At 32.3% G+C, this 24,748-nt stretch overlaps 2 protein-coding genes across 2 annotated transcripts; one reads left to right on the top strand and one right to left on the bottom strand.

The window, feature by feature from the left end:
- Positions 1-1,041: 1,041 nt before the first annotated feature.
- Positions 1,042-14,409, bottom strand: LOC133198990 (uncharacterized). Its single transcript, XM_061334890.1, has 9 exons — positions 14,362-14,409; positions 12,560-13,577; positions 11,303-11,406; positions 10,866-10,998; positions 10,246-10,327; positions 9,543-9,633; positions 3,298-3,446; positions 2,939-3,083; positions 1,042-2,446 (listed from the first exon to the last, which is right to left on the bottom strand). The coding sequence occupies exons 1-9, from the start codon at positions 14,376-14,378 to the stop codon at positions 2,293-2,295; spliced, it is 1,893 nt and encodes a 630-aa protein (XP_061190874.1). The 5' UTR covers positions 14,379-14,409; the 3' UTR covers positions 1,042-2,292.
- Positions 14,410-14,652: 243 nt separating this feature from the next.
- Positions 14,653-24,748, top strand: LOC133198991 (uncharacterized). Its single transcript, XM_061334891.1, has 8 exons — positions 14,653-14,734; positions 16,840-17,024; positions 18,820-18,973; positions 19,115-19,197; positions 19,791-20,007; positions 20,451-20,591; positions 22,332-22,427; positions 22,768-24,748. Exons 1-8 carry the CDS (start codon positions 14,707-14,709, stop codon positions 22,917-22,919), a joined length of 1,056 nt encoding a protein of 351 aa, XP_061190875.1. The 5' UTR covers positions 14,653-14,706; the 3' UTR covers positions 22,920-24,748.

Raw genomic sequence — 24,748 nt, 5'->3', positions numbered from 1 at the left:
CACAAATAATCGAAAAACAAAATCCAAGAACTATGCACATATTTGATATATGCATGATTGATCTGCAAAGTAAGAAATCTCATCTTGAAAACTGTACAAAGAGTTATCTGGACAATTAAGGTACACTTTATACAATGTTTGGCAAGAAAATGTCTAAGTCTAATAATATTCAGATCTGTGATATTTGTACAATTGATCTGTCAAAAAAAGTTCCCTTCTTGAAAACTGTAAAAGCTATCTGGACAAATGATGTAACCTATATGCAATACTTTGCAAAAAATGACAAAGTTCAATAAGTGGGTTTTTTACCCATGAAAACCCAGTTTAAAATGTTTGTTTTATACAAATGTTGTCAACATAGAATGCAGACTACAGAAATAATTCTGAAAATTGCTTTATTAATTAAGAACATGTTTAACATCTCTGATTATACCATTACGAGCATCATAAACTTATCAACAGATTCATTTATAATAAAACATAAAATAATCTCTGAACATTGAAAGACAGCGGTACAAATGTAATTTGCTACAAACATACACATCTATACACAAGAAACCAAATCCAGAACTGAGAAATCCCACAATGTGATTCATAATGTTAATAAATTGTGTCAAAAGTAGCCATCTTGACAAAACATCCTGTCCATAGATGCAATCTGCTTAAGATTGTGAATTTACGTGAATCAACAATATATATGTCAAAATTTTGAAGCAATTTAATAATTTGCCCTCAGGTTTAATCCTGACCAAAAGATCTTGCCAAATTCTAAATGTTGTTTGTACTAAAATACAGCACTTGAAGCAAGCATCTTCATCATGTTTGCAACAACTCCTTATTCACATTTCGGTTTTGTTCAATACTCATTCCAAATCATGCTAATACTAGCTTTAACATGATTCACAAAGACACATGATTAACATGCAAAAATATGACGTTATTCATAGATTTTCATTGAGAAGATATACATTTAAAAATGGCAAAATAAAGTTCTTATGATGATTTTCAAAGGTGATAACATAAACTCTCATAAATGCATTCAACAATCAACAAATTCAATTGTTTACAATGTAAATATTAAGGTATCTATATTTTGGTTTTTGATGAATGTCAAACAAAAATGTATTGCATAATTATGTAAAACATAACAGTTAAAGGGAAATAATTTATATGCAAAACTACATATTTATGTGTAAATATTACACATCTACATTTACATTTTTAATATTAAATTCACATTGCTCATCAAAACATTGAGTACTAATATTTCTGTTTGGCAACCTTAACATTACTTTTTTAAAGTAAAATTATTATAGAAATGAATATCTGAAGATTTGTTTTCGTTTTCTTTGAAATATGAAAAACAAATATGAAAATATCTAAAATTCTTAGTTACCTACCTAATCATAGATTTAAAATACAGAGTTTTTTTCAATATGAAAAAATAATAATAAAAACTTTTGAAAAAGAGAAGTCAAGCAATCATAATTTTCACATCATTCAGTTCAAAATTTAGAGATGCCACCACTAAGGAATTGTACAGTCTCAAATTTTTCAGAATATTTTACATTTATAAAAAAAAAAATTGTAAAATACATTTGACGAAAAAAGACTTAACATAGTATTTAGAAAAAAAAATGTATTATCATATATTTGTCAGGCATAGACTGTAACAGTCTTAGTAATACAAATAACCCACCCTCAAAGTATATTGATACAGTCACTGAAAGACAACTGGAATAAATAATTCCAGACTTTTTTCCCTTTTCCATCAAGATAATAAAATTACATATTTTTAGTTCTCTCTGAAATACTGCAGCTTGGGTTTTTTGTGGAACAGGTACACAAGTTTATAACAATTATCTTAAAATTATGTACATAAACAACATTGACTTAAATTCAATAATATTGGGTTATTAGTGGGAATATTTTGTCATTAACCAACATAAAAGGTTAACAAACTCTGCATATTACCACAAAAGAAAGCTATTTATAAGCCTTACAGGTTATTTCTTTTGACATTCAATGCAACATATTTAAAAGTACCAAGATACCCTCTCATTAAATAAATAAGTTTTGGCAATAAACAAGATGCACCAGTGAACAAAAAAGTTGAATGATTTTAAACCTTACTATAAAAGGTTTTAGTCACTCAAATTTCAACCAGATATTGGTCTAACCATAGCAATTCACAAACAGGAACAGGTTTTGCCCTTCCTTTCTACTGATACTTGTCATCCTGGCCCTAGCTGTGTGTTCCACCCTTGCCCTCTGCTTGGACTGACCGATTCCCTACACATCCGACTTGACTCTGCGTTTATTTGTGGGGGTCCTGCTGCCCACAGGAGGGTCCACCATCAGAAAGCTTTCCTCCACGCTCTTCTTACAGTACATATAGAACAGACCAGCGGACTTCAACAGGATCTCATCAAGGTTTATCTTCAAACTGTCACAAAATATTTAATTAATTTAGTCTTAAGATATCTAGGTGTGATATACCTCTTTTATTTTTGAAAATTTTGACAAATTCATACACTTAATTAACAATTATTAAGTCTTCCAAGAAAATCTAAAACAGTATTTTTCCTCTAATTAAGACAAGCATACATGTTTGTGTAACTAAAAAGCCCTATAAGAGTGTGACAAACATTTCAAATAACTTTTCTCATTATGAGTTTTTTTGTTGTTGTTGTTTTAAGCATATAAGCATAATTAAGTAGGTTCACATTCAGAACCAGCCTCCCATCCCCATTTCTTTGACAAAATAACCCCCCCCCCCCAATTTCTAAATGTACTCGCATTTGTGTATTCAGAACAAGATTCTAATTGCAACCCCCTATTTACTTTTTCTGTTTCTGTAAAGTAATTATTTCTGAACCTATCTGTTCTTGTCCTTTATATATACAAGGTGTCCATTCAGAACACTTCTGCCCTTTACCTATTAATGACAGAGTACACAGCTGCTGTGTCTGTACATTCCATCAGCTGGGGCCTACATTCCTGTAGTAAGGCGACACACATGAAGAGGTCAAAGGTGTACTGGCACTCAACGTCAGAGGGAAGAGAAGATCTGGACACACCACCTTAAATATGAAAATCCTCAATTGGATGATTTAAGAGTGTAAATCCATCGAGACATAACTATTCTCAATTGCAAGACAAAAAATGATACTTAAAGGTCCAAAGGGATATATGGTTGATTTTAGAGCAAACAGTCTATTTTTAGATTGAAACTTAAAACCAAAATCTAAGATTATAACCCTTCATTACAATGAACCTTTAACCTTGATGTCTAACCTTGACTCTCAAACTCTCGCTTGAGTTCCTGTCTCCGAGTTTTCTCTGCCTCCATTGATGTGAGCTCGAGATGGTGACTGCTCAATATCTCAAAACATCTAAGAGACTCCATGAAGCTGAACTCTCGCTTAAAACCCAGCAACAGCCATCTGCCATATATAAATATAAAAATAATGAATTATCACAAGTAGACATGTTCTAATACTTGTTTAATGCTGCCGAGATATGGAGATTGAGTTATAGTGCACATCTTTATTTGTTGTACATACATATAAATTTCTATGCACATTAACTGATTACTTGGGTGTATGTTTTCTTGTATTTGAAGCATGTTTAAGTTTAAACAATGAGTGTTTCTCTAAAATTAGAACTGACTTAAGGTGTATTTTCCTTACTTTAGGTTTTTCTGTCATGTAGTGTTAATCACTTTTTCTTTGCAACAATTTTATTTTTTCATAATTGCATCGAGTCTCTCTGCTCACAAAAATGTCAAATTCATATATTTTTTAATGAGGTAATACACATATGTAAAAATGTAAAAATAAGACCAAAATTTATTAAAAATTTGACAATGTTTAGATCTTAATAAATCAAAGGCCTGAAGGGCCTGCGAGTCGACTCGCTCGAGTTTAATGAGCTTTTTCATACAACTGGACATCATACCTTATATTCAGTTTATATTGCATCAAAGAGATTGAATATGTACGTTCAATTAAAAAATTAAGGGCTTCAATGCCACCTCACATGGGATTTCTGTAATTTATTTAAAGTCTGGGTTTGTAAATACATAAATAAGTTTACACAATGTGACAAAAATTTTGAATAGGAATCTGAATACATCTGCTTAAATTTGAAAGGGTCTCAATATATCCCACACCTCCAAAAGTAAATAAAGGTTAAGGGTTTATCTCCCACCTTTCTAAGTCAACTGAATTATTAAAAAGACTTCACTTCAGAATTTTTTAATCATAATTATCCTAACTCTAAAAAGATCTCAGTGTTCCATTAAGAAACAAAAAACTACAATAAAGTGAAAAAAGGGGGAGGGAAAATCATTTTAAACCAAAAAGGAGAAAAAATAACAGTGAAAACAATTTTAGCATATAAACATAAGCTCAACAATCTCTAAGAAACAACCAACAGAAATGGAAAAAAAAAAAAAAAAAATAGACATCTATGGGTAATTTTTTTTTAGATCCGCCTAACTATATCAGTTTTACTGTAATAAGCATTATGATTATGTTTATGTTAAGTAACTAATAATCTAATATTTGAAAAAGATGCATATATTTATAAACCAAGACCAAAGTACCTGTAAATAACATCACCATGATTATCTTAGAAAATTTTACATTGTTGGCCTATTTATCGACATTATTGTGTAAAGCAGCACTGCATGCCTGGATTCTAAAAATAAATTTAAGCACACTAGCTGCAGTTGTCAGTGTTATGGAGTAATTAGGTCAATGGTTCACACTGCAAACCTGGATTCTAAAAATAGATTTTTCAAGCACACTAGCTGCAGTAAATGAGTAAATAATCTAGGTCAATGATAAATAAACTTCAGATGGGAAGATTAGATCCGCCTAACTAATTGCACATATATTCATACACAGTAATTGTAAATTGTTCAGATATTTAATTGACTTTTTCTTGAAAAAAACACAAAAGACATAAATAATGTAACAATATGAAATTTTACACTATTTATACCTCTTAAGTTTATGCAGTCACTCAAACAAAAGCATTTTTTGCTAGAACTATCGTATTTGGCGTATGAATCACCTTGATGAATGAGTGATAATTTTAACAGTTGTGGCAATTTTTACAGCTGTGTTAACAAGGAGTAGCTCGCTCCGCGAGCCGACTCAAAAAAAAAATGCCAAAGAAACCACTGTGCCAAATAATGAAAAAAACAAGTTTATGGATGGTTATCATAGTTATTTGTAATTTATCAATGATTTAACTATGCAAAAGTTATACATATGTAATATGTATTCAAATACAAGAGATTTCATGTAGTTTCCTGTACCTTGTGTGTGAATACCTTCCACTTGTGTGCTTTTTTATCTGTAACTTGTGAGTGTGTGTTACAGTGGCTGCAAGGTTATTGTTGACAAACCAATCTTGTAGAATCGTTCATGTAACGTGCATGATCATTCATGTAATGTGCGAGATCGTGCGTGTATCAGACTCAATCTTTTGCGGTTTTAATCGTGCATGATCATGCGTTAAGAAACGTGTAAATTTCGTTTTGTAAGTTTTTATCGGAATGTTATTTATTATACAACCATTTCGCTTGTCTGTTGTTTTTTTTCAATCCAAAAAAATAAATGAAGCGCAATTTACATAACTGAAAGCAGAACAAACTAATTATCGCTTGGAAATAAGCAATTCAATAAGTCATACAATATTATGTTCTCGTCAAATAGCGTCATTTTTTGTGATAAACAGTACTTTGATGTTTAAGGATTTTTTCTCTGATGTTAATTATGTTTACTGCTAATTATGGTCAAGATATTTCTAAAATCAATAGATCAAAAATAGATATTTTTACAAATAAATAAATAAACAATTCTCAATGCTTACATAAATATTTAGTTGGCGAATGTACACATACACGACATTATTGTCGGGGTTTCGTTTATCAGTGTTTATCTCTGAAGCTTACTTTTAATTATTTTTATAATTTCTGCAAATAAATGTTTTGTAAAATAATTGTTGATTTTAGAGATTCACAAATGGAAACATGGATATAACTTATAATTTAATTCATTTTCATGCCATTTTTTCCCCAAACTTATCACTTTCTGCATATTATGAAATCCAATTCAATCAAAACTCACTGTCCACCTACATGTACATCTTCTGATAGAACGAAAAAAATCGGTTTTCTTAAGTCGGAGAATTATGTAAATAATTATTTGTAATCTAAAATAATTAGTAAGTTTTACATGTATTTAGTTCCTGAAATATTTATTTATATTTTTTTTTCAGTTTTCAAAGTCGATGAAATAATATCAATAATTATTTGAAATCTAAAATAAGTGTTAAGCCTTACGTCGTTTTGAAAATATCCATTCCTAAAGAATTTGAACTATTTTGCGTGAAGAATCATGCATTTGCGTTAGCAATCGTGTAAGATCATGTAATATGTAGAATCGTGTGCATGAAGGATCGTTCGTGTAACAGATTTTATCGTGCGTTAATCGTGAGGAATCGTTCGTATAACGTGATCGTTCGTGTAGGTTGTCAACAATAACGTTGCAGCCACTGTAACCTGCCCTTTAGGTGTGTATTTCAGAGAAACTGTCCTGTGCTAAGTGTGCCAGGCCTTTCAACTACTGATACCCTGTACTTTTACCCAGCTAAAATCATGAATGTACCTCCAAAAATAATTGTTGAAGGAGAATCTGATGACATTTTTAATTAAAATCGCTACAACAAGGTACCTCCTATTTTTTGTAAACGTACAGCCTCTTTTTTATCTTTTCGAAAGCCTCGGTGTGCTATACTGTAATTTAAAGGGTTTTTATCACGTCTCAAAATTTTTTGATATGACAAAGTTTACATGCTATTAAAATCATATATTTCAAAATCTTTGTTTGAAAACTAATATTTTTGATGTTTCAGCGATTCAAAGTTTGAATTTCTCAATATGCACATTTTGATCGCCGATGTTACGCGCCATTGCTCTGATGTCATAGGTGTCAATCCTGGTCAAGTGAAGTACTTATTGTGTATACAAAACGGCTCATTTGTTGTGTCTATTAAACCTGTTAGAAAAAATAATTAAGTGATAATTGAATAATTGACAGCTTGTAAGGTATAATTTATGGCTTAGTGGTGCACAAAAATGAAAGGTTTTAGAAAGAATTTTTCCCCACATTTCCTGGACTTGGTTGAGAGCCTGAAAGGGGAGCCTTTCTCTGCAAATGCGATGGCGTTTACATGGTTTATCTCCATTCAGAACAATCATTTTTGCCCGATCGATCACGATTTTTTTTCTGTTCTATAAAATACATTAAGGACAGATACTTTAAAAAAAATTTAGAAATGTCAAACATGCATTTTTAAAAAGTCGCACAGAATATAGTTACTGTAAGAATGTTGTGAACTTCTTAATGGCGTACGGCGCCATTGAAGAAGTGTCATTTCTAGTACATGATATTCACTGCTAGAACAGATAGAAGATATACATTATTTATAATTAATTAAAATAATAATGAAGGAGAATTTAAAATTCTCATATTTATAAATGTTTATGAAGTTAAACTTTAGTAATTCGTGCTATTTAGTTGAAGTCCCGAGTTGTCAAAGGCTTCGTCTTCGGTGACCTCTCTCCAATTGTTGGCATATTTTCGGGTTATTTCTCTCTGCTATACGTTCATACCTAAAAGATTGACCGTCCATAACCAAAGGAATATAGTTGATGTCAAAATTTCAACCGGCCATACTGTGTATTCTTTTAATTTAGTGTAAAAATCTATTCAATATATTTTTTCTTACGATAAGCTTTATAAGTTCTTTTGACCATTGACACCTATGACATTTCAGTACCACGTGACCCCTATCTAATTAGTGGAGATTTTCACTTCGAGGGCCCTATATTATGGGCGTTTTATCGTCTAATTACGGCCGTTTTCAACATTATTTCATAATTAAACGATAATTATATGTTTCAAGAATATAATTATAGTGTTTTATTTTTAAGAAATTTAGATATGTGATAAAAACCCTTTAAGTATGTGCTTTTCAGTACCTAATGTGTATATTTCAATTTAATTTAAGCACATACAGTCAAACTTCACTATCTCAAAGTCAAAGGGACTAAGAAAAAAATTCAAAATATCCAAGGATTCAAGATATCCCAGGTAAAATACTTAATGAATAAGTGGTTGGGACTTCCAAATCACTTAGACATATCCATGGTATTCGAGATATCAATGTTTGAGATACAAAAGTTCAACTGTATTTATATGTGTTCTGCCGTGTCTAATCAGAGCTCCAGATAAGGTGCGTATTTGCAGAAATATGCATTGAATTTTTCAAAATACGCATTAAAATTAAAACAGGGCATACAATTACGCATTAGGAATCATAAATATGCATTACGCTACGAAAGTACTGCGTACGACGGATTGGATGTTAACTAATTATGTGAATTGAAGTCAGCTCAGTGTTTGAATTTTTATCAAAAGGAAATTTTGATTAAGCGTATTGGGAATAACCTAGGCCGATATAGAGTTCGAGAGAAAGATTTGAATATTAAATACTTGTACTTTGTCTAAAAAATCACAGATTTCCACTGTTCATATAACATCCAAATTTTTTCTTGACGCGTACAGGTCGATATTGTCAAAATTGGGCAAAAACATGCATGGTGTATAATTTATTCTTTATCACTGTTTATTAAACAGTTCTTGTTTATTTAGCTTTTTCTGTAGCAATAATATCATCTAAAGTCCGCCGACAACTTTTATTAATGGTATGAAAATAATATTGCTTTTTTGCCTTTCACATGCTCCTGTGCTATAAATAGCACCACACGAACTTTTAATGCAAACGGGAGTAACTCTAAAACTTTTACCTCGATGCCAACAATTTATATTGCAAAACCTAAATATATATTTTTGATTTAAAAAACAAACAAACAAACAAAATGGAAAACAACGGGGCTGGATATTTTGCTACGCTCGATATAGGCCTAATCTTAAATGAAATTCAGTGTGCCCCTGGTAACTTTGCCTATCGTATGGTCTTTCTGGTAAAAAAAAAACGAAATGTTTGTCAGTTATAGCAAAAAGCTGACAATTTTTAAATTTCATTAACCTTATCAGGGACCTATATACTAGGTATATAGTATATAGGTCCCTGACCTAATTGATAAATGCAGAAACTGTCCTTTTTTTTTTTTTTTTATACATTCCTCTTTCAAAAACACTTTTTTCGATAGCAAGCTAAAAATCTTGCTGAAAACGTAATACGGCGGTTACTCGAACATTCTCGCCGCCATTTCTGATCACTGTCCAACATTAGATGTTAAAAGAGAAATAGATTAACAAAATACTCTTTGATTATTTTGCTGAAAAGCAAAATCTGCATTGATTTGAAAATCAGGGAGTAAATACACTTTGAGGTAAAAAATTATCTGGAGCTCTGCTAATGTGTATCTCACACTGTCTCATGTATGTGATATCCTGTTACTTTATATAGTCTTGTTCCGTATGTACTAAGTTGTTTACCTATGGCAGAAGAGCAAGTCTCCGAGATCATTGGCCTTTAAATGCTCTAACAAAGCAGGATCCATCTCTTGTAGGAGTAATACAACCAACTCTGCAACAGATCAATTAAATTTTACATTTCAAGAATACTGTAAATGGTTGAAAGTGTGACAATTTTGATATATTAGAAATATGGCAAGTGAAAACTTTGACAATCTAATAACATTTAACAGCCTGAGAGCTCTTTAACAAGAATGTGAAAGATGACAAGTGGAAACTTTGACGATGTTTAGTTATTTGTAAATTTTCGTCAATGTTTCCATGTTGTTAAAATTTCCACTTTCACAGTAGACATTTCACAATTACTACACAGTAGTGAGGGAGATATGAAGATTTAATCACCCTTGAAAAATGTTCCCAGAGGGTGACATACATGTAAATTCCCTTATTAGTATTACCTGGGTAAAAGGAAAGTATTAAAATGGTGACAAAGTTACTGATCTTTGTTTACAGTATTTTAATGGCAAGAGTTACTGAATTTTATTCTGAGTATTACAATAGACATAGAATCTTTGTTCACAGTATTACAATGGTGACAGAGTTACTGATCTTTGTTTACAGTATGACAATGGTGACAGATAAATTAATCTTTGATCAAAGTATTACAATATTTAAGTTACTAATTCTTCGTTTATTACAAAACAATAGTAACAGAGTAACTTACCTATTTTGCTGACCATTCCCTCCTCTGTAAACTCGTGCTGAATTTTCTGTAGGTAATTTCTGAAGCACCAATAAGCCTCTACCTAATACAGGGAAAATAAATATGATTTTTTGACTTGATGCATTCTGAATATATCATCTGTCTGGACTTCAAATGTTAAGAGCTTTTTCTTGCCTCTATTATCCTTTAATCTTTGCCAATTTTTTCGTGTCTGTTTATTTATGATAACTAGCAGTAATTATCAAAAGGGAAATACTCAAAACATATTGTTTGACTGCAGCACACTTAATTAACAGAATATTATACACTAAAAAATTATACATATATGTACAATAAGACTGATTGCAATCCAATGGAATGTTCAAAATTCATTTCAAATATGCTATCTAAAATAAGCATGCATATATAGGATCCTACTGAAATTGACATCACCAATACTTTGAGAATATAACATTCATTTGATAACTATGTTTTAATTAAGACAAGTAAATGGAAATAGAAATCATCATTTTTTGATTTTGCACGAAACAAAACTTGGAAAATCAGTGCATAAAGAGTTCAGTGAGGGATACAGAAGAAGTTTAAGGTGAAAACAGAACAGGTAAGAAAAAATAACTGACCTCTGAGTCAAAAACGACCAGAAACTGGGCTAGAATATCATTCATTCCCTGAGCATATCCAATTTGTGGGTGGAAAGCCACGAATGTCAACAGGATGTTGCGTAATACTGTCAAGTTTGGATTCATTGTACCCCTACAATAAAAGCAAAAATTAATGAATTTCAAACATGAAACATTGTCCAGTTACATATATATGTATCATCATGATCAAAGAAACTACAAGCTCTCAATAAGACCCTTTTTTCCATCTTAACAAGTATGCTTTCCATTTGAAGAAATTTTATTATGAACACATTGAATAACATGTATATGAATGTATTGGATTCATTATATCAATTACTTAATTGACCTTGACATTTTTTTTTTGTTTTTATCTATTCATGAGAGTACAAATCAATTTGAATCAAATAATTTCTCAGTGTTAATCGTGCACTGACTTGAAGTAATCTAAGTCTCTATCTGTACGTGGAACGTCCTTGTCAATGACTCGCAGATGGTCCAACAAGTTTTTTACGCTTATCTTCTGTCTGTTCACATACACCTATAAAAGTAAAACCAAAAAACTGTGTTATTGTAAATAAATAAATATCAAAACATTAGACAGAGGTTTTCCATTATACGAAATTCCTGTCAGCATGCTTGCCAGTTAACCTTTCAGCAGGGTGCACTGATTCTCAAAGAGTTTTGTGTGACATAATCTGTGTACATTATTTCTAGATCTATTACATTAAAATACATTTTGTAAATTGTGAATTATCTTTCAAACAGAAACATCATCTTAAGTTTATAAAAGAAAGAAAGAACCGTGGACGTTAATTCATGATTCCAACCTATGATTTACACACTCATAATTAAGTAAGTGTACTAAATGCTCATTGTGAATAAATACACAATTCCCATACTGTCAAAAATGAAATGTTTCATTTATTGTACATACTGTATCAAACAAAAACATCAAAACACAATATCATGAATACAGAGGACATGTATCCTGTATCTAATTTTTATCAGCTGTTCCGTTTTAGAGTTGTGATAAATTATGGTTTTGTTTTATTAATTAAGGGACAAAGATAGATCTGTTTATGACATACTATGTACTAATCATTGTTTGATGCCTTCTTTGAGATTTAAATATCTAATTAATAACAGTATAATTACTGGTTTATAAAAAATTAAAATAGTAACATGTGAGTTCAATTAGTGTATCAATTTAAAAATCATTGAATTTGAAGAGTTTCCTCTATGAATTAAGGAAATGCTTCAAATATATATTAACAACTTCTTTCAAAATGATAAAATGTACTTGGAAAAACGGAAGTGATTATTAACAAGGATTAGCTCTGTACATACTCTCAAGGCTGTCATGTATGCCATTTTAAATTTTATCTGTAAAACTCCACAAGAGGGCAAATATTGTAGTAGAGTGTACTTTAAAAGTGTCTAACATGATGTATAGGCCATTGTATGACTATGTTCCTTATATTTTATATTATATAACATGTATCACAATCATCTCAATAATAGAGGCATTAAATTACAAGAAAATCGTTTATTTTTATCATCAATTCTTAATAAATAGATTAAAAGCTTTTGTAAATTTTCCAAGACAAAACTACCTTCAAGAACAAAAAAAAATCATTTAATTAATAGAAGCATGAAAACATCCCTACAGCATTACGAAATATACACTATACCTGAGCCTGAATTTTCATGAAGTCGATTTTCTGTTGCATCTCTGGAGATGATACATCAATGTCAAAATTCCTGGACAGGACCTTAAAGTCCGGCTTCTCCGCCTTCATTTTCCCATCCATTAACATCTTTTCCATCATTTCAAACTCTGAGATGTGGTCCCCAGGGCTGTGGTCTGGGCTTCTAATCGTATTGTTCTGGTCCTCTATCTGGTAGCGAGCCACCAGTCCTTGCTGTAGCAGCGTAGCCCCAGGGTGGGCATTCAGGACCAACATGGTTTTCCAGCGTGATTTCATTTCATGATACTTCATGATGTAATCTAGAAGTAGCTCCTCCCGCTCTCTAGTAGTGGACGTACAGGGATATAGACCGAAGAGAAACTGCCAAGCTTGTTTACGAAGGTCTGGCTCCACCCCACCCATGAATATGCACTTCCTAAAAGCGTGTTCATCAACAAGTCTACCATCTTTGTCAAAAAGTTTCTCAAATGTCTCGCGAGATAATGGATCACCTCTCCTTTTTACGGGAGTTGGTAGTGACTCATTGTCGTCAGTGGGGAGGGCTTTTGAGTTTACTTTTAAAAAATGTGGTTTTTTGCCTGCATAGGAGCCTAGTCTCCCTCTTGTAGTAGTTTCATTGTCTGAACACATACATTCTGATTGGTCACCTTCATTCTCACTTTCTTGTGACAAGGAAGGTGATTGGTTCTTTGAGTTATGGTTATGGCTTGAGCATGATTGGTTACAAGAACATGAAGAATATGATGCAATGTCTTGCTCTAATTTGTCAGACTTCTCTGAAGTTGGCACATTACTCTGTTGACTAGAATGTTCACGTTTTTCACAACCATTTCTTGAGATGCTGTCTGTTGTTTTTTGACTAGAGATATTTACAGAATTTTGGTTTGATGTGGCACAACTGACACAGTTTTCAGGTTGGGGCCCCTGGGAGGCATCTTTGGTTTTGTTCTCTGTTTCTGGAAAGTCTATGAATTCAAAGGAGTCATCAACACTACATGGCCTAAAAATGAAAGAAAAACATCAAGTTCTCTTTTAAATTATTTATCCAGATTCAGTCAAGGTTGTACAGGGATTTACCCATGGGGTTGTATTCCATACACCTTCAGGGTTCAATTAACACCTAACATTTTTCGGCTTAAGTCTGGCTACCCGATACGTATTGCAAGTTATTTTTCCAATATGATACATTCTTGAATATTGATATGTATCGATATATCAATATATTGACACAGCCCTAGAGGCATCTTAGCTAACCTAAGGGAGCGGAGTGGACCAAAAATCCTTAGCTAGCGAAGATGATATGCATGATACTTAATATACATATGAATAACTAGGTGTCACACATATTGTTATATCAAGATCCAGGCACCTGTGTTTTGGGTCAACAGTAAGAATGGATTCATGACTTGATCATGTTGATACCATGTGGATACAGTTCAGTATTCTAAATAGACAGACCATTTTTTTTTCTATTCTATAAATATATTTTTTTTATTTTGCATTATTTAACTCTCTTTCAATTGTAACAAATATGTCATCATGCTCAGTACGTTTTAAATCAACCACAGACTGAAAAATGACACGCACCTTCAGTTTCAATTACTGAATACGTTGGACATGACAAGGGTAATAAAAATTTGCATACAAATAAAGACTCTAATTATCAGCTGTTCGTCGCACACGTTTCCACGTCACTCACGAAGATTCGCTGATTAAAACGAATAGAAAGTTAATGTTTATCAGAACTCATTTATCACTCAAGGTTTGGAGAAAATGATCTTTACCTCTGAACTAGATCCATCTTCCGTTGTCGTCCAACCGTGCTTTCTTCTGTCATCATCCGTCATAAATACGGAGACATTTTCTGCGAGCAATTTCATTGGACAAAAATAACTTCTAATACACTGAAACGTTTCCTAGTAATTTGCTGAAGTATAAAAATGTGTATATTAATTCTTTTTATTACAAATGAATATACAATTTTCAAGTGAAAAGCATATATTAATTTATACATCGTGGTATTTTAGCTAATCACTAAAGAAATGCTATTCTCTGCGAAGCATGAAAACAAGCAGTCACTGAAACGAAAACAGTTCCCGTGAATATTTTACGGAAGGCGGAAGAAAATCATGATAACACACTTGTGTCTTGTGCTAGGTAATGCTTGTAGACTCCCATAAACACTGTCTATTATATTCTTAACCGATATAGTTGTGACATACACTAGGCCTAATTATTTCAAAGTGCAAGAAATAGAAGACCGAGATGATTGAATAATGTTAGTACACGTGCACTTGCCTCAAAATCATATGATTATTTACATTGCGCAACTGATTTTTTTGTTTCATGTCATACACCTTTTCATACATGTCAGTTGGTGCATGTGATAATCAAACCCGATAGATGTGTAGTTCTTGCCAAAACAAAATTTTGATTGCATAAATTATGGGTATTGAATCAACACATTTTTAGGGCCTTTTGGCTATAGTATTGATTTGAATGATGATTTGGCCCAAAGCATTTTTCTCCTCGTTGGTTAAATGTAAAGTTTAAAGATTTATTTTCTTTATACAAATTTGGATTTCATAAGGTAGTCTTACAAGTATGTCTTGTACTATATACATTCAAACCTCATTTAAATGTAACAGAGTTAAAAGTGGCTATGTGTTGTATATAGTGAGGCTACGCTCCTACTAGCACTAGCTAGTGGGTTAACCCTTTAGCTCAGTCGGTAGAGCGTTGGATTTTAAATCTGAGGGTTGTAGGTTCGAGCCACAGTGTGGACACCCCTAGCTAATCGGTCATATAAATATCTTGAACGGAACAGGACCATGCAGGATTAAACTTTGAAATATCCCAGGATTCGAGATAAACAGGGTATATAACAAAAAGAGTAAGTGGTTGGGACTACCAATGCACTTTAGTTGTTTTGCCTCTGACTAGAATGACACTCAAGTCATTGGAGAACAATCATCATGTGCCTGTATGCCTTCAGTATTTCTTTGGGTGGCGGAGTTGCAAAATTTGGAAGGCAATATGGTAAAAAATGTCATTCAACTTAAAAGAAAAAAAAATCATATGAGTGCTATTTTCACACTTAAAAATGTTTAATTGTAATTGATCTGGATAGGTTTGTTTGTCTCTTGACAAAACAAAACACTTCTTACAGCCTTGCCTTCCACGGACTTGAACAATTAACTCGTACCAATATTTCTGTGGACAGTCTGTAACAATCCTAATAAGTAATTATCCCTGGTATTAGAGATAATGCCTTAAATTGTGTTCTAGATAATGAACTTCAAATACTTACTTTTATTCTAAGTGTTTGGAAAATCTACCTGCCAGTGGATTCAACATGTTCAAATACATCTATTAATGAAAGGAGATAATCTAAAAACCAGAGTGAAATTTCTTCCAGAGGAGTAAATACTAAATATTGATGGGAAGTTTTATCTAGATTATTCCACTGGGACAGACTGACAGACAGATTGAGGGACAACTAGACAGACGGACAGACAGACAATGAGAAAATCTTAAGTCCCTATTCGGTTTCACTGGTATGGTACTAATTAGAACTATATTTGCATGACATGATGATTTATACCACTGTGATTTGCTCATTCTAAACCATATCCTTTGATGATGAATATATAGAGGATATTCAATGTTTTGTACTTGGATATGGAATTAATTTCACAAGTGGGACAGGATTTTTTTTTATATTTTCACAAGTGCGAAGCACAAGTGAAAATATCTAAAAATCCTGTCTCACTAGTGAAATAAATCATGTAAATTCCATATCCAACTACAAAACATTGAATTTTCTGTTTATTACATTTTCCTTGATTTTCTCTTTGCCTCTGTCTTTTCTTAACACAGTGTCATAGTTCAGCAGTTGAGATGTCATAGCTTAGCATTTGTGAGATTGAAAACATTGCAACAGATTTTAGCAACATATTTGGGAAGAAATTTGCATTTGTAATCTCTGTCAAGATGGTTTAGTGACTATCTCAACTTTATTACAGGCCAGAAATTATATTCTACTTACTTAGATATCTTTCACACTGTGACAGAATATAACTTTGGTATCCTTTCACACTGTGATAGAATATAACTTTTTTTATTCAATGAATAAACCACAGTATCTCACTGTTGATTGATTAATTGTATGTTGTTTTACATCCAGTTAAAGAATTTTTCACTCATATAGAGACATCTATTTCACTGTTGAAAATGTAATATATTATATATTTTTGTTGTAGGCCTGGCATTGTCAACAACTGCTGCCACGGATCCAGCCTGTCCCCTATGGAAACAGTATGTAGACACCTTTAATGCTGGCAGTGGGCGTCAGCCTGTGAGAGATGGTGGGGTGAGGTTTATGTGTAAATACCATCCAGAGAAGTGCGAACAGCTGGACTGTGAGGGAAGGTTCAGCAATGCATTAGTAAGTAAGAGGGAAGGTATTCATATCAGTATGGATAGTTTTCAGATGATATATGTTTCCGTCAGAGTTATTCCCCTTGCCTCCTAATATAGATCAGCTCTGGCAACAAAACTTTTTTCCAAACTCTAACTCTGTGCTTAAATATCCTCATACTAAGTGATCAAACTCATCTCAGAAAGGCAGGGTTGGCAAAAAAGTGGGAAATACTCATATTTCCCAGAATGGTGGGAAATACTAGTAATTACCTGGAATTACTGGTATTTCCTGGGAAATGCTGGGAAATATGAAATAGCTGCATATTTCATAATAATTTTAATCATATTTGTAGGGATATAAACATGAAGTACACCTTATTGGCTAAGATATCTACCTGGTATCACTGTCCCTGATTAAAAAATTTCTGGTTTCCAAGTTATTCATTTTATCCTGCAACTACCCCTTGCATTGACCATATAAAGGTAACCTAATAAACCAAAGCTTTATTCGGTCACTGCCCTAATAAAGCCTTGTGCATGTATTCCGACATTCTAAAAGCATTGTGACATCATGAATATTGCAATGTTTACGCCATGGCATCTTAGATTCAACTGCAGAGATGTACCTAAATCGATTGAAAATAGCTCGTTTTGAAGGTCATGTAAAAATATGTTGCAGGATAAACAAAATACATCGATACTGTCTTGAAATATAAGCGATATTTGGGCTCGGGTCGAAAACGTGATAGAGGGCTCGGCAAGCCTCGCCCTCTATGACGTTTTCTTACCCTCGCCCAAATATCGCTTATATTTCAAGACAGTAACCATGTATTTTATATTTATATAATCATAACACAGTATATTCATGGACTAGACATCAGTGTCATTTGTTTCATGCTTGAGGCAGATGTAGTCTATAAAGGGCCATGAAATGAACCCATTTAGATCCCTGGGTTTTTTTTTTCGTTTCATACTAATTGTTAGGCCATTATTTACACACTGAATTGTCAACGGATTTTTCCGTTATTTCCCGATCATGACAAGGAGCACACGGCGGGTGTGACCGGTCGGCAGGGGATGCTCACTCCTCAATGGCACCTGAACCCACCTCTGATGTTTGGAGGTACGTGTTTGCTCTGCTCCTATTTTGTATTGTATAATGGACTTTTGAGCTTGGTTACTGTTCGTTATCTCCATATATTTCATACAGCCAGGGAAATGTGTACTGCTTCAGAATGCTTATGGGTAGGGGACCTGGAGTAGTGATTACTCTGAATATGTTAAATTGCAGTTTGAGACATATTCAAAATTATTCATCTTCTGTTTTTATGTTTATTTTATTTCTGAATTTGGTTTAAGATTGAATAAATTAAAGAAATAATAAATTTAAACTTTGTATTTCCCAGTATTTCCCAATATTTCCCAATTGAGAGAAAATTTATAGTATTTCCCGGGACGGGAAATACCGGTATTAACCACTGGTGATTCCCACCACTGATATTTCCCGGCCAACCCTGCAGAAAGGAGTGATACACAGGAGTATACTTAACACTCTCAATGTTTTACAAAATCAGTGATCAGTTTTACATAAAGTATTCAGCAGTTAAGCACTCTTAGAAGATAAACGTTGAAGTTTGTTAAATATGGATGATGTTTTTAAAAGACTTAGTGAGATTAATATAATGTGAAATAATGTTGCATCATAAATTTTTTTTTTTCTTTTATCTAATGTTGTCTTTAACACACAGAAACTGTAGTAAGAGTAAATGCAGGTTAAACACCATGACATAATGCATATTTCTGACCTATTGCCTTTGTAGACAGGGACTTTCCAGTATTGTTTGAACATGGTCATGAACCACTGTGACAAACCTATCAATATGGATGTTAGCATCAGCGTAGATAAATTCAACTTTAACTTCGCTAAGCGAGTCGCACACAATACTCGATTCCCTCTGGCTCTCAAGAATCAGTGTAAGGCTATTATTAAGACAATTGTGTAAATCTTTCTCAACATTTCAGTCTGTTTACAAAAAAAAAATAAGTATTAGGCTTTAGGCGTGGTTGTATTGAAGTTAAATCTGACATTCTGTTTTTTTATTGAATCTTGAACAGCTTTCAGTCTTTCCGGAATTCCCCTTCGTGAGTATTTGGAGTTCACCTTGGTGAAGCTGAATGCCACAGCTGTCAGAATAGGAGTAAGTATCTGCCAATATAAGTACAGTAGAACCTGTCTAATCTGACATGCACTGGACCACATACATGTATCAGAAAAATGTCAGCATGTACAGGATGTCAGATTATACAGTGTAAAGAACATGGAAAACAGTAGTCTAAGAGTAGGAATGAGTGGCAAAGGTCAGAATTCACATTTAAACAGACTGTATGGTGTCAGAATATACAGGTTTTACTGTACCTGCCTCTCGTTCATACTTTATATATATATATATATATATATATATATATATATATATATATATATATATATATATATATATATATATATATATATATATATATATATATATATATCAAATGAGGAGGAATGAATATATTTCTTGCTTTCCTCCTCAAAGATCATGCTCCTAATATATATAAGGAGATACAGCTGTCATTAAACAATGAATATGTCACAACAATTAGCTGTATGATTCAGACAAGTGAGATAGTTCTTATCTAAATGACACATTGACTAAGAGCCCCATGGCCTAGAAAGGATGTATCAAAGCATATGATTTAATTTGATGTTTCTCAGAAATTCACAATGTATTTTTTTTCTTTCATTATGTAGATGAAGCTCTCAACAGAGTTGTGTATCCCAAACTTGGGCTGTACCTTTAATAAGAAGATTACTCTTATACCAGACAATATTGTACCTGTGTCAAGATGTAATAAAACAACCAAAACACCACTGCCAAAGGCACCAAAATGTGGCAAAGGAAAGACTGGTGGTGGTGGTGTTCCATTCACAACTACCACAATGCCACCACACACCACATACAAGTCAGGTATAGTTAGTATTGTGTTCATGGCGGGCATTAAAATGCCACCACATACAAATTAGGTATAGGTGTTGGTAAGTTCTAAAATACTGCCACACACCCTGTACATTCAAGTGCAATATGTGTAAATGTTGGCAGTGATAATGCTTGGTTTTCACTACCTCCTTTAAAGATTCAATCACATATTCACATGGAAGGCAGAAATGCAACTGTACTATATTTAATTATAATAAAGTTGATATTGATTATATTTTTCCAAACAATCCTCATAGCCTTTAGAGACATTATGTGGAAATTAGGGAATTGATAAATAGAAATGTATTTTATATCAAGCTGTGAAAAATAGATAATGTTTTTAAAAAACCATGGAAATGGAAAAAAGGTCTTTTCATTGATAATCAATATTTATAAAGAGTTTTTTTCATAAGTAAATGTTTAACTTTACTCAGCTTCCTTTGGAAAGAATTGTTCTATGACTGATATCATGAATAATCCATGTGGAAGGAATGAAGTGTGCAAACAGGGAAGGTGTGCCTGCTTCACCCCTCGTTACCCTTTGTGTCAGTACTCCAATCTGTGTCAGACCGAAGGTAAAACACTTCTAAAAGTTAAAATTATACTTTTAAAGATTAAAATAATGAATTTTTTATCATTTATTTACATGATAATGTTATACCAACTTGTACATGTATCTCTATTTTGCAGATTTTGTTTGGATTTTTTTGTTTTGATTGTTTTTTCTGAGAATATTTTTGCATGATATTTTTTTTTACCAGATTCATTCCTCTTAATTAACTATTGAAACACTAATTACTTGATTTTGTATTTCTTTTTAGCATCTTTAACAAAAATTATTGTTCATTTTTTTGTATTCAGAGATGAATTTATGTAGAGGCACTATTGATAAGGGAAGTAATTGGGGGAAGAAAATATTTTTGTAAAATATCCTTGGAAATTACTTTAATAGCAGAAAAAAATGAAATAAATTTGAAAACAATTTTTATTACCTCAACTGGTCAGAGACCAGAAGAGCTAATGTATGGTGTACATCATCTCTGTCTAGCTCTCTGTCTGTCTGTCTGTCCATCTGTAAACAATTTTTCAAAATGCTACTCCTCCTACAGTTTTTGTCTGATTTCAATATAACTTGACACACAAGTAGACTATACTTAGATACATATTCTTATTAATCAGTTTTTGATTTGGATGAACAGTGTTGCCATGGTTAATAAAATAGAAATTTCTGTGTAATATCTCAAAATGCTACTCCTCCTACAGTTTTGGTCAGATTTCAGTATACTGGCACAAAAGTAGACTACACTAAGATACATATTTATCTCTGTAGATTTTTGATTTCCACAAATGGTTTTGCCATGGTTACTAAAAATAAAAAAATATCATTCTTTGAAATACTTTAAAATTGGTACTCCTCCTACAGTTTTGGTCTGATTTCAAAATAACTTGGCACACAAGTAGACTACACTAAGATACATAATTCTGTGTATTGGTTTTTGATGAATGGTGTTGCCATGGTTACTAAAAACAGAAATTTCTGAGAAATACTTTCAAAACGCTACTCCTCTTTCAGTTTTGGACTGATTGCAATTAATCTTCCTGCAAAGAGACTAAACCAAGGATCATTCTTCTATTTAATGCTATTGCAAGGTTTCAAGTCCAAGTGCTACTTTTCTCTTCCTTTGTTATAAATACAATCCAGTAGAGCTACAGTCTTGTCAGAGACTTCTGGTTAGGGTTATTTACTGTGTTCTGGGTTAATTGCTTCATAAAAATCAACAAAGTTTAAAATGAAACATTTCTACTTCCTGAAATTATAATTTTATGACACATTGATGCAAGGGCTACTAAAATTAGAATGATATGTGGAATTCAGGTCCAGTTGTTACTTTTCTGTCAATTTAAGAATAAACAATGGAAAAAAAATGTAAGTCCATTATTTTTACAGAGGCTTTTTATAAAGATATTAAAACAAATGGGGAAATCTAATTAAAAATCATCATGTGGTAATCCTTATAACTGAGTGATGTAAATGTGGAAACTGTACTTCCAAAATTTCAGTAGATACAATGTATATTTATTAATTTCATTTATGCATGTGCTGTCAAACTTCATTATCTTGATCTTGATGGGTTGAAAAATTAGTTATGGGGGACTTCAAACTCACTTTCATTTGATATGCCAGGACTAAAGATGCTATTCAAGATTTTAGTGTTCCAAATATTGAAGTCCATTTTAATTTCAATTGTATTTTTCACCTATTTAAAAGACCTTCATATTTTTCTTTTAATTAGATTTTTTTACTTAATTCACAGAGAGCTGTGCAAAGCACATAGTTCCTCCACTTGAATTTGGGCCCAGTAGTCCTCACAAAAGCCCTCGGAACAACTCATCTGGAGGCCCCACAGACAGTAAGTACCCAATCAAAGAACTTGATACATGCCCCCAGTCAGTAAGCAGCTTATCAATGAACACTTTATACAACGGAGTCAGTGGGTAAAGTAGGGAAAAAAATGTGATTAATTTGAAGGATAAACCACAAACAAACACTCCAAATTGTTATGGTTCCTTCATTTTTGCAGTTTGTAAGACATTGGTGGAAAATAACATAGCATAAATTTTTGTTATGAAATTCATCCATTTGGTACTTTGAATCCTGGTCTTATCATTTGCATATTTTTACTTCAAGTTACATTGTTCATCTTATGAACGTGTATAATGTCAAATGTGTTGATTTTTTTTATCCGTCAGAAACTGCTCTCATTGTTGGAGGAACTTTGGGAGGAATCATATTCATCGTCATAATCGCGGGAATAATTCTCGTTATGTTGAAGAAGCGTGGGGCGAATTATAGAGGGCGCCAACTGTTATTAACGGAGGATGATACAGATGGTATTATATAAAGAGAAAGAAAAATAGGAGCACCAAAGTGGAACGTAAAGATTTGAGGAGATTTGATTGGCTGTTTCAATGGATATTTAGAGATCAGCATCAAATGCTGAAGTCTTGCAAAACTATATTTTTTCAATGGAGATTCTACTCTCACTCTTCACTTTACATTGACTTATTTTAAATTCACTCTTATTTGCAATAGATGTGTAAAATTACATGTGATTTGAGGTACAAGATTTACTATTACCCCTGGAAATGCTCATTTAAGTATATTTTTTGGAAGATAAGATCTCGGAAATTTCTGTTTGGTCATGGATCATGCAATATCTGAAATTTATTGTTGAAGGACTTTTCATTTACATATATACTTTTAGAAGAGACCTTATTTTGGTCATGTCAAAGTACATGTAGTAATGCATTTTCAGCAAAGGTATTTAATACTGTGAAGTTTATTTTTGTCAGTGTTTAATGAATATCATGATTCTACAAAGATCTGTTCTTTTTCTTTCTTTATTTTTATTTCCTGATTAATTTATATTTGTATATTATTTCTAGTTTTGTTTGTGGTGTATTTCTCTATTTTTCTTGCACTGTATATTTATCTCTTGCTTTCTGATTATGATCTGTGGAGATATTTTCATCATCTCATCTTTATCATCAGTTTTATCATCTTCATCATTGGCATCTTCATCATCTTCATCACCAGCCACAATGAAATAGTAAATATGACTCTAAAATCATGCTTTTCTCTTAGAGAAATATCACATATATATGTATGTACTTTGTGTTGCAGATCTTTATGATAAAGATCTGTGTAAGGCAAACATTGCTCATCTACATATGTATGAACTTACCAAACATCTTTTACTGTGATATTCTGACTAATGTACATAATACATAATAAAACAATATAGATGATATTAAGAATTTACATAGTTCAGCTCAAATTTTATCCAAATAAACAATATTCATTTTTACTTTTTATAAGGAATCATTTTTTTTGTTTTTTGTTTTCTTTATTATAGAAAAAAAATATGGGGATATTTTAAAGTGCTTCTTCACAATGCCAAGGTTTTGTGATATCATTCCTCTACTTAAACCGTCAACAAAATTCGCCATTTAGAAGTCAGGCTAAAAAAATACTATTTCATATGTTCCCGGTCTTTGACTGGGAACCAATCAGAAAACAGCTTTTATAGTAGGTAAGTTTTGTAACAAATATAACTTGCCTTTAAAATGGAAAGTGCCAAATTTGTACAATTTGTAACTTAGCTATCTTTGATAAAATATTGAAGAATAATTTTTGGAAATCCTTCTCCTTACAATCACAACTGATGTGTAATGGCTTTGGGCAACTTAAAAACGAAAGGGATATTCTGATTGGTTGGTTTATAATCAATCATTACATCATGTGTAACCACAAGCTCAACTTTTAAACAGTGACTTTTGTCAAGGATTTGTGAAAAGGAAAGATATCACAAAAACCTTGATATTGTGAAGATGTGGAGATTTCCATTGTATATTCAGTAAAATACCCTTATATACACTATGATACACATTTCTAGAAGCTGAAGTTTAATTAAGTGCACAGCATCCGAAATACATGTTGTTTTTATGGCCACATCTTACTTTTGCGAGTGAATATCTATGTTGTTAACACATCACATCTTTTGATTGTCATGTGTATTTAATTTTATGTTCTTTGATTTTTTTTCTAATTAAGATTTGTATGTACCCCAGATTTGACATTATTTATGATTTTTTTAAAAACATTTTTGTGTGCATTTTTTTTTTTTTGCATTCAATAAACACTTATTTCAAATTAAGAATGAACATTCAA

The sequence above is a fragment of the Saccostrea echinata genome, unplaced genomic scaffold (genome assembly GCF_033153115.1).
Source record: "Saccostrea echinata isolate AGI-Se365-2 ecotype Australia unplaced genomic scaffold, CSIRO_AGI_Sech_v1 ptg000033l, whole genome shotgun sequence".
NCBI lineage: Eukaryota > Metazoa > Mollusca > Bivalvia > Ostreida > Ostreidae > Saccostrea > Saccostrea echinata.
Note: the sequence above shows the minus strand (reverse complement) of the source record. Positions and strands in the feature narration are given on the sequence as shown.